Source organism: Plectropomus leopardus, chromosome 8, assembly GCF_008729295.1.
Source record: "Plectropomus leopardus isolate mb chromosome 8, YSFRI_Pleo_2.0, whole genome shotgun sequence".
Taxonomy (NCBI): Eukaryota; Metazoa; Chordata; class Actinopteri; order Perciformes; family Serranidae; genus Plectropomus; species Plectropomus leopardus.
In genome coordinates this window covers 3,680,737-3,697,703 of record NC_056470.1, presented here as the reverse complement: position 1 = coordinate 3,697,703, position 16,967 = coordinate 3,680,737, and the positions used below count along the sequence as shown (strand labels likewise).

The following is a 16,967-nucleotide window of genomic DNA, read 5'->3' as shown; positions in this document are numbered from 1 at the left end:
TCCAGATGTTGGACAATAATAACCATGTGACCATGAGAATTACTGCCAGCAGCACATAGTTCGCTCTCTCATCTCTCATGCTTTCTCTCCGGAGACAGTTCTGCTTTTGTAATGTGTGTTCCTGTGTCTTGGGTCATCAGCAGATGCATCTACTGTATGTTGAATGTAAGAAATAGATAGTTTGTTGCATCACTGGAGATAATTTCAGGATTTTTTTTTATGCAACATTATTTCATTCACATTACAATCTTTGTGTGTCTGTGTGTTTGCGTGTGTGTGTGTGTGTGCGTGTGTGTTTTGATGTGCATGATGATGCTTAAACAACACTGTCCAACGTTGTGCAGTTGTAAACATTTATTCACACATTCCACAGTACATAAAGAACAGTCTTACATCCATTTTAAATAAATATAATTATAAGTCACCAACAAAAGTTAATAAATATTAGTAAATAAATAGCTTTCAAATAAAAATCTCTTTTGATAAAGACGTTGCAGTTTCAAAATTGAGATGATAAGACGTCATCTTTACTTTGGATCTGCAAGAGAACAACAACAGTGATGTTATTAAGGCGACTCATGATCCCAGATTGATGTGTGTGATGTGCTTACTGTGACTCACTGTATTTGCCAACAGTGTTGCAGCCCAGAGAGCTCATGGAGCCTATTCTGTCCATCCGTCGACCGAAGCAGCCTGAGGACTTTCTGGATGAGTCATTGCGGACGCTCTTCAGGTTCTTGGCTGAAAGGAACTCCCTGATTGCCGCCTCATCCAGACCAGTGCTGGAATGCTGTCCATCTACTGCCTCTTCTGTGTCCAGGCTGTCCACAGCGTCCCTTGCTGCAGGGATACTCTGGTCCACATCAGGAACTGACTCCTCTAGTCTCTGGAGCAGCACCTGCAGCATCCACATACACAAGTTAGGCCAAGTGTTGCAAGAATAAACATTTATTTATTGCACTGAGGATCAAATTTTACTCTTAACCCTTTAACACCTGGAGCGACATCCCTTTTCTTGTGCTGCTTTCAGACGCCTTTCACAAGTATTTAAACCTCTGAACTCTGAGCTAGATAGTACAGTTTCTTTCAAAAACATGGTGAAAAAGTCAGTAAGTAAATTGGTAAGAAATGTTCCACGAATTGCAAGAAAGTAGTAGATTTAGAAAAGCCTGTTTTTTAAAAAGCTAGGGAAATATGCCTGGGGAAAAAATAAAAAAGCTTGGCAAAACAATATTTGTAATTTATCATAATGCATTATTATAATCATTTTAAGCACTTTTTAAAAACCTTTTCTTTTTTGTTTGTTTGTTTGTTTTGTTTCGTCATTGAGTTTTTAATTTAGAAAAAAATCTGTCATTTCCTCTGTCCTTGCCCACTGCCTTCCTCACATCTTTTTGAAAGAAATCAATGTGCTCAGGTTTTAAAGACTCAATCATTTCAGGTAACATTTTGTGATCTTTTCTTACAGTGGAGGCCCCAAATAAACATGGTCAGGCCAAATGTTCTTCAAATTAATATTGTTGAATCTCTAACTTCAGCATTAATGATTTACTACACACTCATCACACTTATTATTATTCAATTAGAGCACCAATTTCCCTTTAGCAACTACATGTCAGATTACACAGTCCCATTAAATCAAAGTTGGTCCCAGAGGTCCATACAGGAAGTTGCTTTTGCTGTTAACTTCTAACTGAAGTTAGATACTGCACATTAAATTAGACTGTTTGTATTGCTGCTGCAGATTGCCTAAAATGTTCCTTAGAAATCCAGCTTTCCAGAGCTGGGTTTCAGAATCTGTCATTGGGAAACTCACCTTTAAGATGTCAACATCAGTGTCAGTGAGGCCAGTGCTGATGGGATATGTGCTGAACAGCTGCAGGTTTAGGATGAGGAGGAAGCCGCAAAGGGGGATGGAAGACAGATGCATGTTTCTCAGAGAGTTCCTGTTGGTCGTATCAATGGATGGATGGATGTTTGGCTTCTTTGCCTGGTAGCTGTTTGGATGATGGAGTCAACAGCAGCAGCTCTTTTATACATTAGCTTGACACATGTAAGTATGCCAGGAATTGGACTGGCATTCCTGACACCTGATTCTGATAACAGGAGCTGTCGGAAATGACTCCTTTTAAAGTGTTGTCTCTTAGATATGTGCAATCGTATGACATAGCTGCTTCCATATGCTACTTTGTTTCAGAAACATACTCTTACCCCCCCCCCCCCGCCCCCGAACACGGGACATTGTTGTCAATGAGCTACGGGAAGTAGTAAACTATCAGACAGCGTTACTAAATCGAGGAGTGTACGTGATGGTGGCAGAGTAGGCTACTGGTCTGACAGATCAGCCTTCAATGACAGGAACAGAAACAGTCCTCCACTCTGCTAAAGGGTCCTTTAGAAAGATGCAAGTTTCCTATGAGCTCTCAGGGTGCTGCTCTGTGGTGGACTGACCTCTGACCTCTCTGTTGGAGAGCACTGTGGAGACTCACTTTACAGGTGTAATACCATCTGTATAACATATCAGTTGTAATTAGAAATATAAATTGCATAAACAGAAGATCTGTAATACATGTGCGCACACACGCATGCACTCTATAGACACACGCACACACAAACACACACACGCACACACACACACACACACACACACACACACACAGCTCACTCTACTCCATGTTTTTTTTCCTTAACTTTTTTCCTGCCTTTCCTTTTTTTCCCTTGTTAATTGTTTCTCTGTTGACCGTTAACAAACACATAAAGTAGATCTATAATGCAGGTAAAAAATATAGGAGACATATGAGATATTTTTGCATTTATGTATATATATATATATTATATATATATATATATATATATATATATATATATATATATATACAGTATATAATATTATATATACTATTATATATATATATATATATTATTAATGAAAACCAGTTCAGAACAATGCCAGAAAGTCCCTCTCACTCCTTTAGTCTGTGGTCCAGTATCTTATGATTGACCACATCAAATGCAGCACTGTGATCCAGCAATACCAAAACCGAAACTTTTGATGCATCACTATTTAGATGAATGTTATTTAAGACCTTGACAAATGCAGTGTCAGTCCTGTGGTATGACTGAAATCCAGATTGAAATGCATTGGAGTTATTATTTTATACCAAGAACGTGTTAAGTTGCTGGAAAACAACTTTAAATAATCTTTCCCAGAAAAGGGAGGTTTGATATGAGCCTGTAGTTATTCATTACTGAGGCATCTAGAGTGGGTTTCTTTAAAAGAGGCTTAATTACTGTGGTCTTCAGGACGCATGGAAAAAGGCCTGACTGTAGAGAAGTATTAGCTATTTTGCACATCTTGTGCTGTGCAGTTTTTTAAAGAACAGAACATTGTGCAGAACATTTTTAAAGAAGGCAAAATGTCCAGACAACAGTTAGTTGGACAGAGATTTGGAAAAAAATTTGTTAAGTTTGTGTAGTCTAGGGGGTGACATAACCATTTTTCTTGAGCTGGTGGAATAACAGACTGTTTGTCTTTTTTTGTCTGAGCAGAAAGGAGAAAAATCATTGCAGGATTTGGTTTCCTTCATAGTTCAGGAGTTAGTGATGTCAAGGGGTTTGTCAATTTGTCAATGATTAATAAAGTATGTGCATTTTTGTTGTTCTTATTGACCCTCATGGACTGTTTGGCACATTTTATGCACTTTTCATTCTTTTTTTGATCATTGTTGTGGCTGTTTTTTGTTCATTGCTGTGGCTGTGTTCAAACATATAGCCAGATTTTAGGCAAGATTGTGTCATTTTATTTAATCAGTGAATTTCCAGCTCAGCTCCTACAGTAATTCTAAAATAAACAGTGGAAACTACATTGTTACATTCATACTGTTAAGTGCAAAAAATGCACCAATGAAACACATTCAAACTGACATTTTGACCCCACAGCCATCAAAGCATTAAAACATCCATTGTATTATTTCTGGGTGTCATTCTGGGCTTTTGCCTTGGAATTTGTCATTTGTCATTTATTATTTTTCACCTGATGATGTCATTTTTGCCATATTTGGCTAATGGAGAAAATACATGCTATTTCCCCTAGGTGCACTGTCACAATCAAAGTTCCTGCTATCATTGACATATCCCATGCTGTGATAATCAAAAAAGAAATCTGCTGAGCATGTTGTATTTTGAACATCATTCATTTTATGTGGGGGTTTTTCATCTAAATACATAGTGGCAGTGACAAAAACCTGGCATTTAAAGGCTTACAATTCTGAAAATTAATACATATTTGATATTTATGATTAGCACTGATGTTGGTTAAAATATATACTCAATGAAGGTAGAAAATAATATTAGTGTATAATATTTTTTTAAAGCTTTTGGCATTCCTCCAAGAAGTTTTTTTCCCACCAGAGACAACTTTAGTCTTAATAGGGGCAATGCCTTCAGTGACATTCACAACATTACAACTAAAACTGTTTACAAAGTCGATGACAAGTCTATAAAGAAGAATCCCTTGCATTTGTGTGATTTGTATGTGATTTTTCTAATAACCTATATGATGTGAGAAGCAGCTGACCTCCAAGTATTTTCATGTTATCTGGTTCGCATAAAAAAAATGTTTGGACACCCCTACTGTAGGCTAACTGAAAGAATGACAGTGTTGCTCTCTTTGTCCTTAGATTGCTCACTTCTCCCACGCACCTGTCACACATTCAGATGTGCAGAGATTTTCGTCAGAACTAGATTTTTCACACACATCTCAGCGATATGAGTTGTATATTTTTGTAGGTCGACTGCTCTTACATCCAGGCTTTAATATTGACACAGACTCCTTGTTGTTACGTGACTGACATCTGTATTCATCTTTGTTCGACCAGATGAAGCTTTGGATCATTTAAAGTTCGTTACGCCCGATCAGAGAGATCTGCTGTCTGGAGCCCTGCAGCTGGTGGCCTTTCCAGCAGTGTGCCGTCAGTCATGTTACTCAGCTAAAACACAGTGTGTCCGGACCTAATGTCATGTAAAACTCAAAATCATTTATCATTGTCATAGTGGTGCCCAAAAAAGAAATAAATTCACTCACAGACTCAGCTGTTATGCAAAATAATTATTTTACTACAATACAGTCTATTACATGGTAATTCTATCCAACAAAAAAATAATAAATAATAAATAGGCTACACTGACAATAATTTATTATTTCATAGCTCACATATGAAAAAAGGAAATCACGCCTCTGAGTGAGAACAAAGGAGAGGAGAGAATGAAGGAACCACCCTTTTAAGTGTCTGGCAGAGCTCGGTCACTGGTGCTGATGGTTACACTGCTGTGCACTTGGAAGAAGCCCAAGTCTTCCGCGCCTGCTGACACAGCACAAACACAAACACGTCACAGAACATTAAAGCGCAGTTTGTTAAAGATTTTCAAAAGTGTAGTTGCTGCAGGTGTCCTCTCCCGCAGCTCCGGTGCAGACGCTCACCGACACCCCGGATCAGTGTGCTGCTCAGTGTCTGTCACTGTGAAAAAACTTTGAAGTGTTTTCATTTTTTTTTAAAACAATTTGCGTAATCTATATTGCTTTGTGTTCATGTTCAGTCCCTAAATATTTCCTAGAATCTGTGTGCTGCATTGTGTTTAACTCGTGTATGAAAGCTTTTAAAATAAGATTTGCATAATTAATGGCTGTAATAATAAAACGCTTAAATATGTCATTTTTTCCTATTCTGTATGCGTTATAGTAACCCTTTGAAACTGAAACATCGGCTTGATTTAGTTAAAAAACATGGGAAGAAGGCAATGAGCAATAAAAGAGGAAATGACCCAGAATTAAAGAAATCAGTAAATAATACAAGAAAATTGACTGAAAATAAGTTAGAGAGAAAGAAAGAAAGACAGGACGCTTTAAAAAATATTTTTATACTGTACCAATAATTTGCAAATACAGCACATGGAAAGTGATGTTGCTTCAGATTTCAAAGGATCAGGCTACTGGGCTATATGTGCTACGGCAGCACTGCATTGTTTCTCTTACTCTAAATTATGTGTATTTCACAAACATCTGTGAGTGTAAAAATAAATGATCGTCAGTTAAATATTGTATGTGTCCGCATCCTCAGCTTCATGTCAGGAACACAGAGTTAGAATTTTTTTTCTCTGTGATGATTTAAATATGAATAAAACAGGAGCGTTAAAGTGTTATCTGTCCGCGGCTCCTACCTTCAGCATCCCAGCCCGCTGAAGGAGCCGATCCTCTCTAACCGGACCCCGAAGCAGCTCCTCAGCCCGCCCTTCTTGTGGCGGCTCCACGAGCGCTTGGAGGTCCTCATGAGGTCTTTGAAGAGACGCACGAGGACGTTTTCTTTGGCCGCCAGAGCGGAGTTGCTGGGGTCGGAGGAGTTCCACGGCTGCTCCTCTGGAGCTCCGAACACCGACTTGTCTGTGTTTCCATCTCTGCCCGCCACCTCGAGCTCTTCCGAGGAGTAATAAGGCGCGGTGTTCATCTCCTCCTCCAACAGCTGCTTCAGACTCTGAGGGGGAATAAAGGGCAGAAAACAGACGCATCAGTGTGTGTTAAAATGAAATATCCAGAGGAGTCAACATACAATAATAGAGGCCAGAGTACCACACTCACACTGATGGCAGGAATTTGTTTCATCCCACAAACACACATTTATCAGTATGAATATAGACTTTATTGTTAAATAAAGTCATCATTGAAATGTGTCCCTTCAGTGTCTCACCAGTCAGAGGGTAAACTCACCTGTAGGTCAGACAGGGGACTAGCTGTGACCACGTTCAGCAGTACAATCAGACAGAAACAGCAAACGGAGATATTTGAGTTCATTTTCTTTTGTTTCAATTCTTTTCCTGTCAGGAGTGGCTGGCGCGCGCCTCAGTGTGTCCCTGCTCCTCTGTCTCTGTCTGGCAGTGTCCAGGTGCCTCCTTTATAGGCGACCTGATTCCCTCACCAGGCCTGGGAAAATTAACGAGGTGTGACTAATGCTCCTCCATGTGGGAGTACAGGCCAGCCTGACTGGTGGAAAAGGGGACTGGAGGTGTTCACAGGTTCAAACTCCTCTGGAAATGTCAGACTCAGTAACTCTGATCAGGACCGCACATTAATATCTGAGTTACACCAAACACAGGAATGTCAAACACAAACTTGACTGACAGAAGTCATATTAAGTAACCTATAGCCGTCCTGACAGACTTACAATGTTCCATCCTCAACAAGGTATGCAGCTTCTGATACACCTAAGTCCCAATATCACCTGAGAAACTCCTCTTTTTCATTTTTTGTTCTTTTCTTTGGTCAGGCCTCAACAGCGGTGGTCCTATCCCTAATTCATTGCCGGCATCTGTGTATGTTGACGTTCCTCCGTTGGTTGCCATGCTGTTAAACTAACCAACGTGCAGCATCATCCCACTATGTGCATTTGTTGACATCACATAAAGAGCAGACACAGACGGATACCTAAAACATGACACTTAGATGCAGACATCCTCTGACAAAGCTGCAATATGTGACATGAAAGAAAGTTACATGCTTTCTCCACTTCCTGTTTTGTTACTGAGTGTAAACAGAAGCAGTTTGTACCAGCTGCTGCTTTTCCTCTGCTGTCTCATTGATCACAGATACTCTGAAAGGGGCTAGTACGTGCACCTGCAGAGATCAGAGGAGGGGGTGAGAATTAAGACAGATTCATACTATTGTATGTGTCTGTGTCCCTATGTGCTTGTCTTGTGTTTACGCTTTACTCTCAAGCTCCGATCACGACTACCGCACCCCCACACGCCCCCACTTCCACCCCCTTCTTTGCCGTGCCACCATGCACACAGGTACCAGGAGTAAGTAATGAGCAATTAGCCCTGGCCCCTGTTTAGCTGAGCACATTGTGGAGGTGGATGGCTGCTAATTGACATTTCAGCAGCATCTCAACTGGAGGGCTATCAGAGGAAATTGACTCAGGCCTCAGGGCAGCAGTCAATGTTCCACATACTTGTATGGAAAGAATCTGAGCTCTCCTCATTCCGTCTGCTTGTCCTCTCACACACAGGCAGATGTGATACTGTCAGATAGATGTAACCAAAAATGCCAGGTTAATGTCAGGTTGAAGTGCATGGTGTTCCAGAACAGCATGAATGAACCTTTCAAAAAGGCCCAGGAAATACTCCACTGATAAGTATCCTGTAACAGATGACAAAAAAGTGATTAGTTGTGATGCTTAGTAGAAATATGAAATTATAAATCGGTGGGAAATCAAACAGTCTGATCACTCACTCCCACAGCGGCTTGACAGCATATTTCTTCTTAGTGAACTGATCCTCATTCTATGCCCGAAATTGTATGAGTCTCCTGGTCTGCTCAGGAATCCCTGTGTTGTTACAGCAGAATGTTAACATTAGTGTACATTTCATAAACCTGCTGCTTGTTGCCATCATTAGCTGGCGTAAAAATGAAAACAATTAACAACCTACTTATTACAATGCCAGCCACTAGTATTAGTTTAATTGATGTTATTATAGTGGCAGATATGATCACTTTGCAGGACAGAATTTTACCACAACCCATTCAAATATGTTGACACATTATTCCAGTGTACCATTAATCATGCTCATATAAATTACCAGCCACACTGATAATGCTGTTACATGCGGGAATGTATATAAAAGTTGCTGCTTGGTAAATTAACAAGCTTCATACATGGGACATTAAAATAATTAACATTTCTGTCAAACTTCGTAGTTTACACATTTATTTTGACATCAAGAATAGCAATTTTTCTAAAATGCTTGACATAACGATCAAATTATAGATCTGTTTGCATCTGGGTAACATTAACAGTTTCAAAGGTTTTATAACATTTTTGAATGGTTATTTTTGAAGATTTTACTTACATTTGTGCGTTTCCTTGTCTGCTGCGATCACAATGTTTCCTTGTAGTAGTTCCGTTCACAAAGCATTGTGGTTATTTGTGTCTTCCCCTCTGTTTGGAGTCTGAATTTGGAAACACTTGGTTTGGAGGGCCATTTGGAGGGCTAAAAAGAAGGGCCGAAGAAGGAAGGTGGATAAACTGCAGATCTCATTTCAGATTCTGAATGATCTTGTCATGTATTCCATTTCTGATAATATTATGTCTTCTTAATCATCCTTGAGTCTAAGTGGACCTTTTTGCTAAATTTGAAGAAATTCCTTTAAGGTGTTCTTGAGATATTGCGTCCACAAGAATGGGACAGATGGAGGATTTGACAAACAACCCAAAAATATAATGCCTCCGGCCTCAGCTATGGCCAGGGTGGAGGCAGTAAAAACTCAGTCCTTTGTAGGAACATTTACTTTTGTTCAGCATGTTGATTCTCTGTTATACGAGGGCAGGGATATTTTATCTGCTGACAATATGTTGCAAATAACTCTTTAGGTCTCTCTATATTCAGAAGAACTGAGCCATGCAGTTTGCTGATTTTCACTCATGAGCCAGTTGGTTCGACTGGCTGTCATTCAAACCTTTTAATTGTCACTCAGATGAAGAATGCAGAGTCCACCCTCTCACCGCTTCACCTCCATTAAAGGCCTTAATTACAACATGAGCACTTCATCATTTAAACGATGGAGGTTGCTGATCGGAGAGGAGAAACTGAAACACGACATATACACACTGATGTCAGCCGCTAATGTCAAACAACACAGCAGTGGTTTCCAGAGGCTCGTCTTTCAGCAGGAACTCCCCACTGACACTATTAAACTATCACTCCGTTTTCCTAAATGACTAACTTGACAGAATGTACATCATGACAATGATTAATTGTAGTTTTTTCTCCCACTACAGTAGAATTCAGAATGAACATGGTTAATGTATGCGCTTTTTAGCAACACTAGCAGCTTAGCTCAAAAGATGGAAATATCAATAGGTCCTGAAATATTTCAAGAAATACTTTATGGATTGCTATGAAATTTTGAACAGACATTTATGGTCTCCAGAAGATAACTCTTGAACTTTCCTCTAGCATCTCCAAAAGGAAGACATTTGTAGCTTTGTGTGAAATGTATCAGCAACTATTGGATGGATTGCTATGAATTTGTTGTACAGGCTAAGCAGAAACCTCTGGAGCTGAAAAATGAAGCCAATACCTAAGTGCCAGAAACTGCAGTGCCTTTAATGTCCACTTAAGGCTGGCTCCTGAACCAGCCAATTCCCATAGACGTCCACGTTAAAATGCCCAACTTTACAGCAGAAATTAGCATGTTTACAGCCTGGTACAAAAAATGGTTTTGGTCTCAATAACCAATTTCGACATTCATGACAAGTTTATGGGGCTAATATTTATGCCTCCATGCTTATGATAGCCGAGGCCAGAAGCATTATGTTTTTGAGTTGTTGATGGATTGTCTGTCCATCCATCCATACATCCACCCAGCCCATTCTTGTGAACGCGATATCTAAAGAACACCTTGAGGTAATTTCTTCAAATTTGGAATAAACGTTCACCTGAACTCAAGGATGAAGTGATTAGATTTTATGAATGCCAGAGAGCAGTAACAGAAAAAGAGAAAAAGAAAAAAAGGAAAGAGGAAGCAGAGCCAGGTTGGCAGGTCTGAACAGACTAAAAACCACCCCCGCTGGATCGGGCCAGAATCTGCCACCACCCCCTCCTCCCTGTCACACGGACGGGGATTTCAACTGAGCACAAGAAACTTGTGCTCTAGGAATATACACACTAAAGAAATTAGGGTCACCAATCAGCTATTATGGCTTAAATATAAAGGTAAGGGAGCAGTAAAGACTAACACATCTTTGGGGTCATCAGGTGGGAACCTCCATTCATCAGTGTTTCACCTAGTTGGTCTCACAACAACTCCAGCAGGCTAGTCAGTGAACTTTGGCTTCCCAAAGCCACTCCCCTAGTGCCAGCCCTCACTGCTCCTATACAGCCCAAACAGCCCTGCCACTTTCAACAGACCCAGGCTCCGTTTATGTGAGCTCCAGGTAGTGGCAGTACCAGTACCACAATTACAGATAAAAGCTAAACTGCTACAAAGATATCACAGATACAAGGCTAAGGCTAAGCTACACTAGCCACGCTAGCTAGGCTTGTTATCAGATGGCTATCGCAGCCTACAGATACCACAGGCTACCACAGATACAAAGCTAAGCTAAGCTAACACATGGCTATCCCACAGGAGGCTAAACTGAGCTAACTAAGCTAGCTAGGCTGGCTATCACATGGCTATCACAGCCCAAACAGCAATAGCACCTTCAACAGACCCAGGCTCTATTTATGCAGACTCCAGGTAGTGACTGTGCTGATGCTGCCTTCTCTAGCACATGCATCACAATTGCCAATATACTACAACTCACATTCAAGAGAGCTAAGGGAAATGAGGATGAATTGGATCAACAAACAAACTTACTTGGATGGCAGCATGGTCTCACACAAAGAGACTCAAACAGGCCACTCCCACTCCTAAATACCCTCACCCTTCCTGGATTTTCTCCTGAGAGAACTGATCTCTCCACCTGATCTCAAGGAGTTGTCTGATCAGTGGACCCTGCGGGTCTCCAGCTACCATTGTTCCTCCTAATCCAAATCCACTGACTGGATTTAATCGCCTCATCTGACATTTCCCTCACTGTCTTCCTCAAACTCTGTCCCCTTACTCCCAGTTCCCCCAGGAGAGAGATAACTGATCCAGCTACAAATCCCCTACATCCCACTTCAACTGTGTGAACCCTAGCTTTCCATCCTTTCTGCTCAGCTTCTGCCTGTAAGTCTGTGTACCTCAGTTTCTTCCTTTCATAGGCTTCTTCCACAGAGGCTTCCCAATATCTAAATCTAATGCGGCTCTCCTCCATACTCCACAGGTCCCTCCAGCTATGCTTCCTCCTCTCTACACTTTTCCCACCACTACCAGTTTTCTTCTATCCTTGGAGCCTACTGTATTCCACAGCGGTTTGCCTGGCCCAAGCCCCAAGCCTCCCCAGCCAAACTAAACATTACCTACTATCTCTGCATGCCTAAGAGCAGCCTCTGTGCCCTGAGCTGCCACTCTTGGGTTCCATTTTCTCCCCTTGGAAGGATTTGGAACCAGACTCCTAACTATTACATCCTTACTCCCGGCTAACAACAACTCTGCCCTAACCTTGGCGCACTTAAACTCCTCTGTCAAGCTCGATACTGGCAGCTGAAGTTTCCCTTTCCCATACAATGCCACACTACTTAGACACCTGGGAGTGCCTAACCACTTCCCAATATATGAGCTAACCAACCTTTCCATTCTCTCCACAACAGATACTGGGACTTCATAGATTGACAGTGGCCACAATTACCTAGGAAATAACCCAAACTGCAAACACCACAACTTCAACTTTCCTGGGACCCCTGACTGCGCTACTCCACTTAAGAAAATCCTCCCCTCTACATTCAGGAGAGAGATCATTCAGAACTGGCTAAGATCTGAGGACTCCTTAGGAACGAAGACAACCCCTGCCCTGCGCCATGCTCTTTGGATAATTTGTTTCTCCCAAACCATTTTTAGATATTTACACAAAAATTTAAGGATGTCAGGTGCACTTTTATAAACCCGGTAGGGGGACTCCAGTAGGCCCTGGGGCTGAAGAATCCTTTGCACTCCTAACCACTTCCTGAACTTCTTTCCACCTAGTTGGCCTAACATCCAACTCCTAACTTATCTCTCTTAATGGAAGCATATCAGATGGGAGACCTCCACTTCTATTTTCCTCTAAGTCTGAATAAGTCTATCTCAAATATTCTTCAACCTCTAGCCTTGTTGCCTTAAGCCCCCCCCCCCCCCCCCCCCTTCCCCCCACACCCGCCCCCACCCCACCACTCACTTAGCCCCCCCCCCCCTTTCAATTTGACACAAACATTCAACTGGACTCAACTATGAACTAATTAGTATTTCTGGTGTTTAAAGGTCAAGGACACTGTGACCACCCATCCATCTCATTCCCATGAACACAATATCTGAAGATGGTCTTGAGGAAATTTCCTCAGCTTTGGCACAGACATCCACTTGGACTCAGGAGTGAACAGGTTAGAATCCTGAGGAGGAAGATCAAAGGTCAAGGTCATGTGACCACATAAAGCATGTATTTGGCCAAAACTTTTCATACAAATTTCATACAAATGTCTAATAGGATACAATGAGTGCTGATGTTTTTTATCTGAGAGGTCAAAGGTCAACCATGACATCATGGTGTTCTGGCCTTTATTCAGTGCTATGAGTCAGGAACAGAAGGGGGGAGATTTGGTCAGATACTGAATTGTTGACACTGCACTGACTGTAGAGATCTTCTGTGCTGCTGGGTGTGTGTGTGTGTGTGTGTGTGTGTGTGTGTGAGAGAGAGAGAGAGAGGCATCCATGTTTTTATAGAAGTGTAAGTGTAAGTGCAACAAGACTGGTGCAAAAAGGCATAAAACCACGTGGTGGTCTTTCTAGTTCATATATAGTCAATTGTACGGACAACCAAATTCTCCACAGGATACGTTATAATCACTTTAGTGATCCTCTGACTTTACATCCAGCAACACTGTTTGTCTAACATTTTGATTTATGACCAACTGGCATATTATAGACATTACTTTCAGCCCTCACTGTACTGAGAATTATTTTTAATATTAGCTGGCTAACACTAAGCCACATGTTTTCAAACAAGAAATCAGATACACCACACAGATAGACACCACATTTTAGCAAAAATAAAATCAGTAAAAATGAAATAGGAAACAGTGTTTAGATTGAATTTGGGGCAAAAACAATATGACTGATACCTCAGATTCAGTCTTTCTGGGTAAAGTTTAAAGCAGTGACATAAACAGGATTTTGTGTAATCAAGAGCACCATATGACCTGAATAACTGAGAATTTGTCAGCTACACATTGATCAAACATTACTGTGCTTTCAGACACTGATCGTAGCCAAAATAATGACAATGCAAAAAGGTTCTAATATGCAAGGTCAAAGAAACAGGAGTGAATGTTCTTTGTCATATTTTCTTCCAAAAAAAAAAAGCATGAGTTAACAATTTATGAGAAAATAAAACAACACTAACTTATCATGACGTGAGGAGAGCAGGTAAACATGAACTATGACCAGTGAAAAAAAGCTGTCAGCCCAGAAGCCATGTCAGTCAGAACGACTTAATTTGAGCTCTAGCTCATGTCATCACGATTAAGGACTCTATAAGTGAGACACTGACAGTGTGTTCTTGACTAAATGTGGTTGGACAGTAAAAACTGCCACAAACACAAAAATGTAAAATCTTGTGAATCGAGTAGAGTGCATGTTCTATAATGCTCTGGTTAACAAAAAGTTCAGGGATTTGGAGCCTCTGTTTTCCTTAGAAACTGCAGCAGAGTGATGCAGATGGAATTAAAAAGTTTGATGAATTTATGTATAACATGCTGTATTGTTGATGATCACCCTCTCCTGTTTTGTTATCCTACTAAATTATTGTTACATCTTTACAGATGTCAGGTTCAGACCAATGTTGGTTTGACCATTATTCAAAACACAAGCTGCTTTCACACTACCTGATCCAGCTGTCATGCTGCCTTGATGTTCTGTACGTGCAACATGTTCTTATCCAAAGTCATCACATGCTTACACTTTGCACATCTTAGGTATCCTTCTACTTTGCTGATTACAATCCGGGATGACACTACCATAATGTTAACACATTCACATGATGAGACTATAATGCATGTGGTTATGTGTAGACAATACAAGCACATGACAACCAACACTGGGACATCAACAAATGCATATGCTGGCACAGATGGTTAGGATTAGGGGAAGGAGGCACAGCATAAGGTGTAAAAACACATCACTTTCAGACGAGAAGTAAAAGTCCAGGGTTTTTGGACCCATTTGACCTCCCTGCCTAATGTCTTACAGGCGTCCTGACACGCCATATATTTTCCGTCATTATAGGCAGTGTTTCAACCTAATACTGTTCTGTCACGTACAATGCGCACAATGACGCAACCAGTTGTGAGCAGCCACCTTTTTCAATTGATGCCGTCCAGGCGCGTATCACGCACAACCAAAAGGTGCCTTTTGACGTCAGGATCGTATGCTGAAAGCATTGTCACTGGAAGAGAACATCATTAACCAGTACCTGTCCTAGCCCACTATGCAGTGTGTAAAAAGTATGCATCTTTTTGTTTTTGCTTTAGTATATTTGTGGCTGAAGCTGCTCTGGAGTTTATACTGTGTACACATTTCTGAGTTGTTCTGCTTTGCTGATGTTTTATCCTGCTGCTTACTAAAAGGTGAAAAGGATGAAAAAATGAAATGGATGAGTATCATGTAGTAACTATATTGTTAGAACATGATGTTTTTCATGTTTTAAAAAATATATTTTTACGGTATAAAAAGACACTTAACTGTACTGTTATAACTATATACCCTTTATCTTGTTATAACGTGAAAACATGATTTTCTTATATGCTTTATTATTATTTAGTATTTTTTGTTATTTTAAAAAAATCACAATTTTACATGAAACGTTTTACATAAAACAATATAGTGATCATGGTATAATGTGGAATGTTTCATGTTATAACAAGATAAATAGTAAATTGCTATACCAATAAAAGTTTCTTGTCATGACATGATACGTTTGTATGTCATTATAGCATGAAAACTCCTTGTTTTAACAAAATTTTCACATCATCAACTGATAGTGATCTGTTTTGATTTTCGGGCAGCAATATGCATCAGTAATAATGAGAGCTCAGTCATATCAATGTGTTTATGGGTTAGCATGAGGAAAAGGCAAGTATAGTAATGTTCCCCAACAGCATGAACTGAGGGAGACATATTATGACATGCTGCCTACATGCTCATAACAACACCAAGGATGGCAATAACTGTGGTTCTGACACATGTTCTGACACAATTTGAACCCAGCATCCGGTGCCATGTGGTGTAAGCAGGGAATGTGGCACTTGATAAATGATAGGACAGAGAGACAGTCGGTCAGTCGTGAATGCTCATCTGAGCCATCCTGTCAACACTGTCCCAGCACTTCTTCCCCTCAGCAGATTATCTTATCACCAACACAGTGCCCAATGAATCCTCCGTTGTCTGCCCTGAACCGGCTGCTCGAGTGCAACGTCATTCTACTTTTCAATGACACATTAAGAGTTTCACTGAAAAGTTTACCTTCCACCCACTGAGAGTGTGATGCATGTAAATCATTGACTTGCAATATTGTTAAACTGAAAAAGGCCAGAATGGAGATGTTTCATAAAGTACCCCTGGGCTGTGTTCCAGGACCACTCCCATTCTTGGATGGGAATTTGTTTTAGAATGTAAGCTGAATAAAACCTGTAAAATAATAAAAGGTTATTTTATTTGGCACAGGTGGCTCTTTTGTTATGATACATAACAATATAAATATCATACATCATAATCAATGTCATTGTAAATGGCAAATGGACCTGCACTTGTCAAGCCTGTTTTAGTCTTCCGACAGCTCAAAGCGTTTTTCACACTATGAGTCACATTCACACATTCACACATTGGTGGCCAAGGCTACCATACAAGGTGCCACCTGGTACTCAGTTGTTTTTTAAGACATTCACAAGCCGATGGTTAAGCCACTGGGAGAGTTTTGGGGTTCAGTAACTTGCCCAAGGTTTACATCTTGAGCCATAGCTGCCCCAATAGTGAGAGAATACTAAGGCTTTTGGGGGAGCACACACCTCTTTTTTTGTGGGAACATTGGCCCGACTGACTGTAACTTGCAAAGACACATTCATAGCTGCAAACATGTATCAACTTCTCACATTAAGCCAGCACATCTGATACATAATCAGTTATGACCTAACTCACTACAGTATGATACAATACTAATAATGACCATGAAATGTGATGGTACATATCAATAAACCAGCTTACATCAATACTAGCCTAATTTTAAACACAATCCATAATGATG

The 16,967-nt window shown here is 40.5% G+C and overlaps 2 protein-coding genes across 3 annotated transcripts; both read right to left on the bottom strand.

Moving 5' to 3' along the window:
* Positions 1-339: 339 nt before the first annotated feature.
* On the bottom strand, positions 340-2,021 carry nppb (natriuretic peptide B). Of its 2 annotated transcripts, XM_042492087.1 has the most exons (3): positions 1,817-2,021; positions 622-898; positions 340-538 (listed from the first exon to the last, which is right to left on the bottom strand). In XM_042492087.1, exons 1-3 carry the CDS (start codon positions 1,928-1,930, stop codon positions 528-530), a joined length of 402 nt encoding a protein of 133 aa, XP_042348021.1. In that variant the 5' UTR covers positions 1,931-2,021; the 3' UTR covers positions 340-527. The 2 variants fall into 2 exon arrangements, with proteins under 2 accessions (XP_042348021.1, XP_042348020.1); XM_042492086.1 differs by lacking the exon at positions 340-538 and having other exon boundaries at positions 608-898.
* A 3,217-nt stretch (positions 2,022-5,238) lies between these two features.
* nppal (natriuretic peptide A-like) lies at positions 5,239-6,894 on the bottom strand. The gene is made up of 3 exons (XM_042492088.1): positions 6,761-6,894; positions 6,217-6,527; positions 5,239-5,360 (listed from the first exon to the last, which is right to left on the bottom strand). The coding sequence occupies exons 1-2, from the start codon at positions 6,842-6,844 to the stop codon at positions 6,219-6,221; spliced, it is 393 nt and encodes a 130-aa protein (XP_042348022.1). The 5' UTR covers positions 6,845-6,894; the 3' UTR covers positions 5,239-5,360; positions 6,217-6,218.
* Between the last annotated feature and the right edge of the window lie 10,073 nt (positions 6,895-16,967).

What these genes read in the sequence shown, in the direction of transcription:
- nppb (XM_042492086.1), bottom strand. Translation starts at nt 1,930, where the DNA reads ATGCATCTGTCTTCCATCCCCCTTTGCGGCTTCCTCCTCATCCTAAAC. An exon ending in CTGATGTTGACATCTTAAAG is followed by an intron (nt 899 to 1,816) that starts GTGAGTTTCCCA and finishes TGGATGCTGCAG; the next exon opens with GTGCTGCTCCAGAGACTAGA.
- nppal (XM_042492088.1), bottom strand. Translation starts at nt 6,844, where the DNA reads ATGAACTCAAATATCTCCGTTTGCTGTTTCTGTCTGATTGTACTGCTG. An exon ending in GTCCCCTGTCTGACCTACAG is followed by an intron (nt 6,528 to 6,760) that starts GTGAGTTTACCC and finishes ATTCCCCCTCAG; the next exon opens with AGTCTGAAGCAGCTGTTGGA.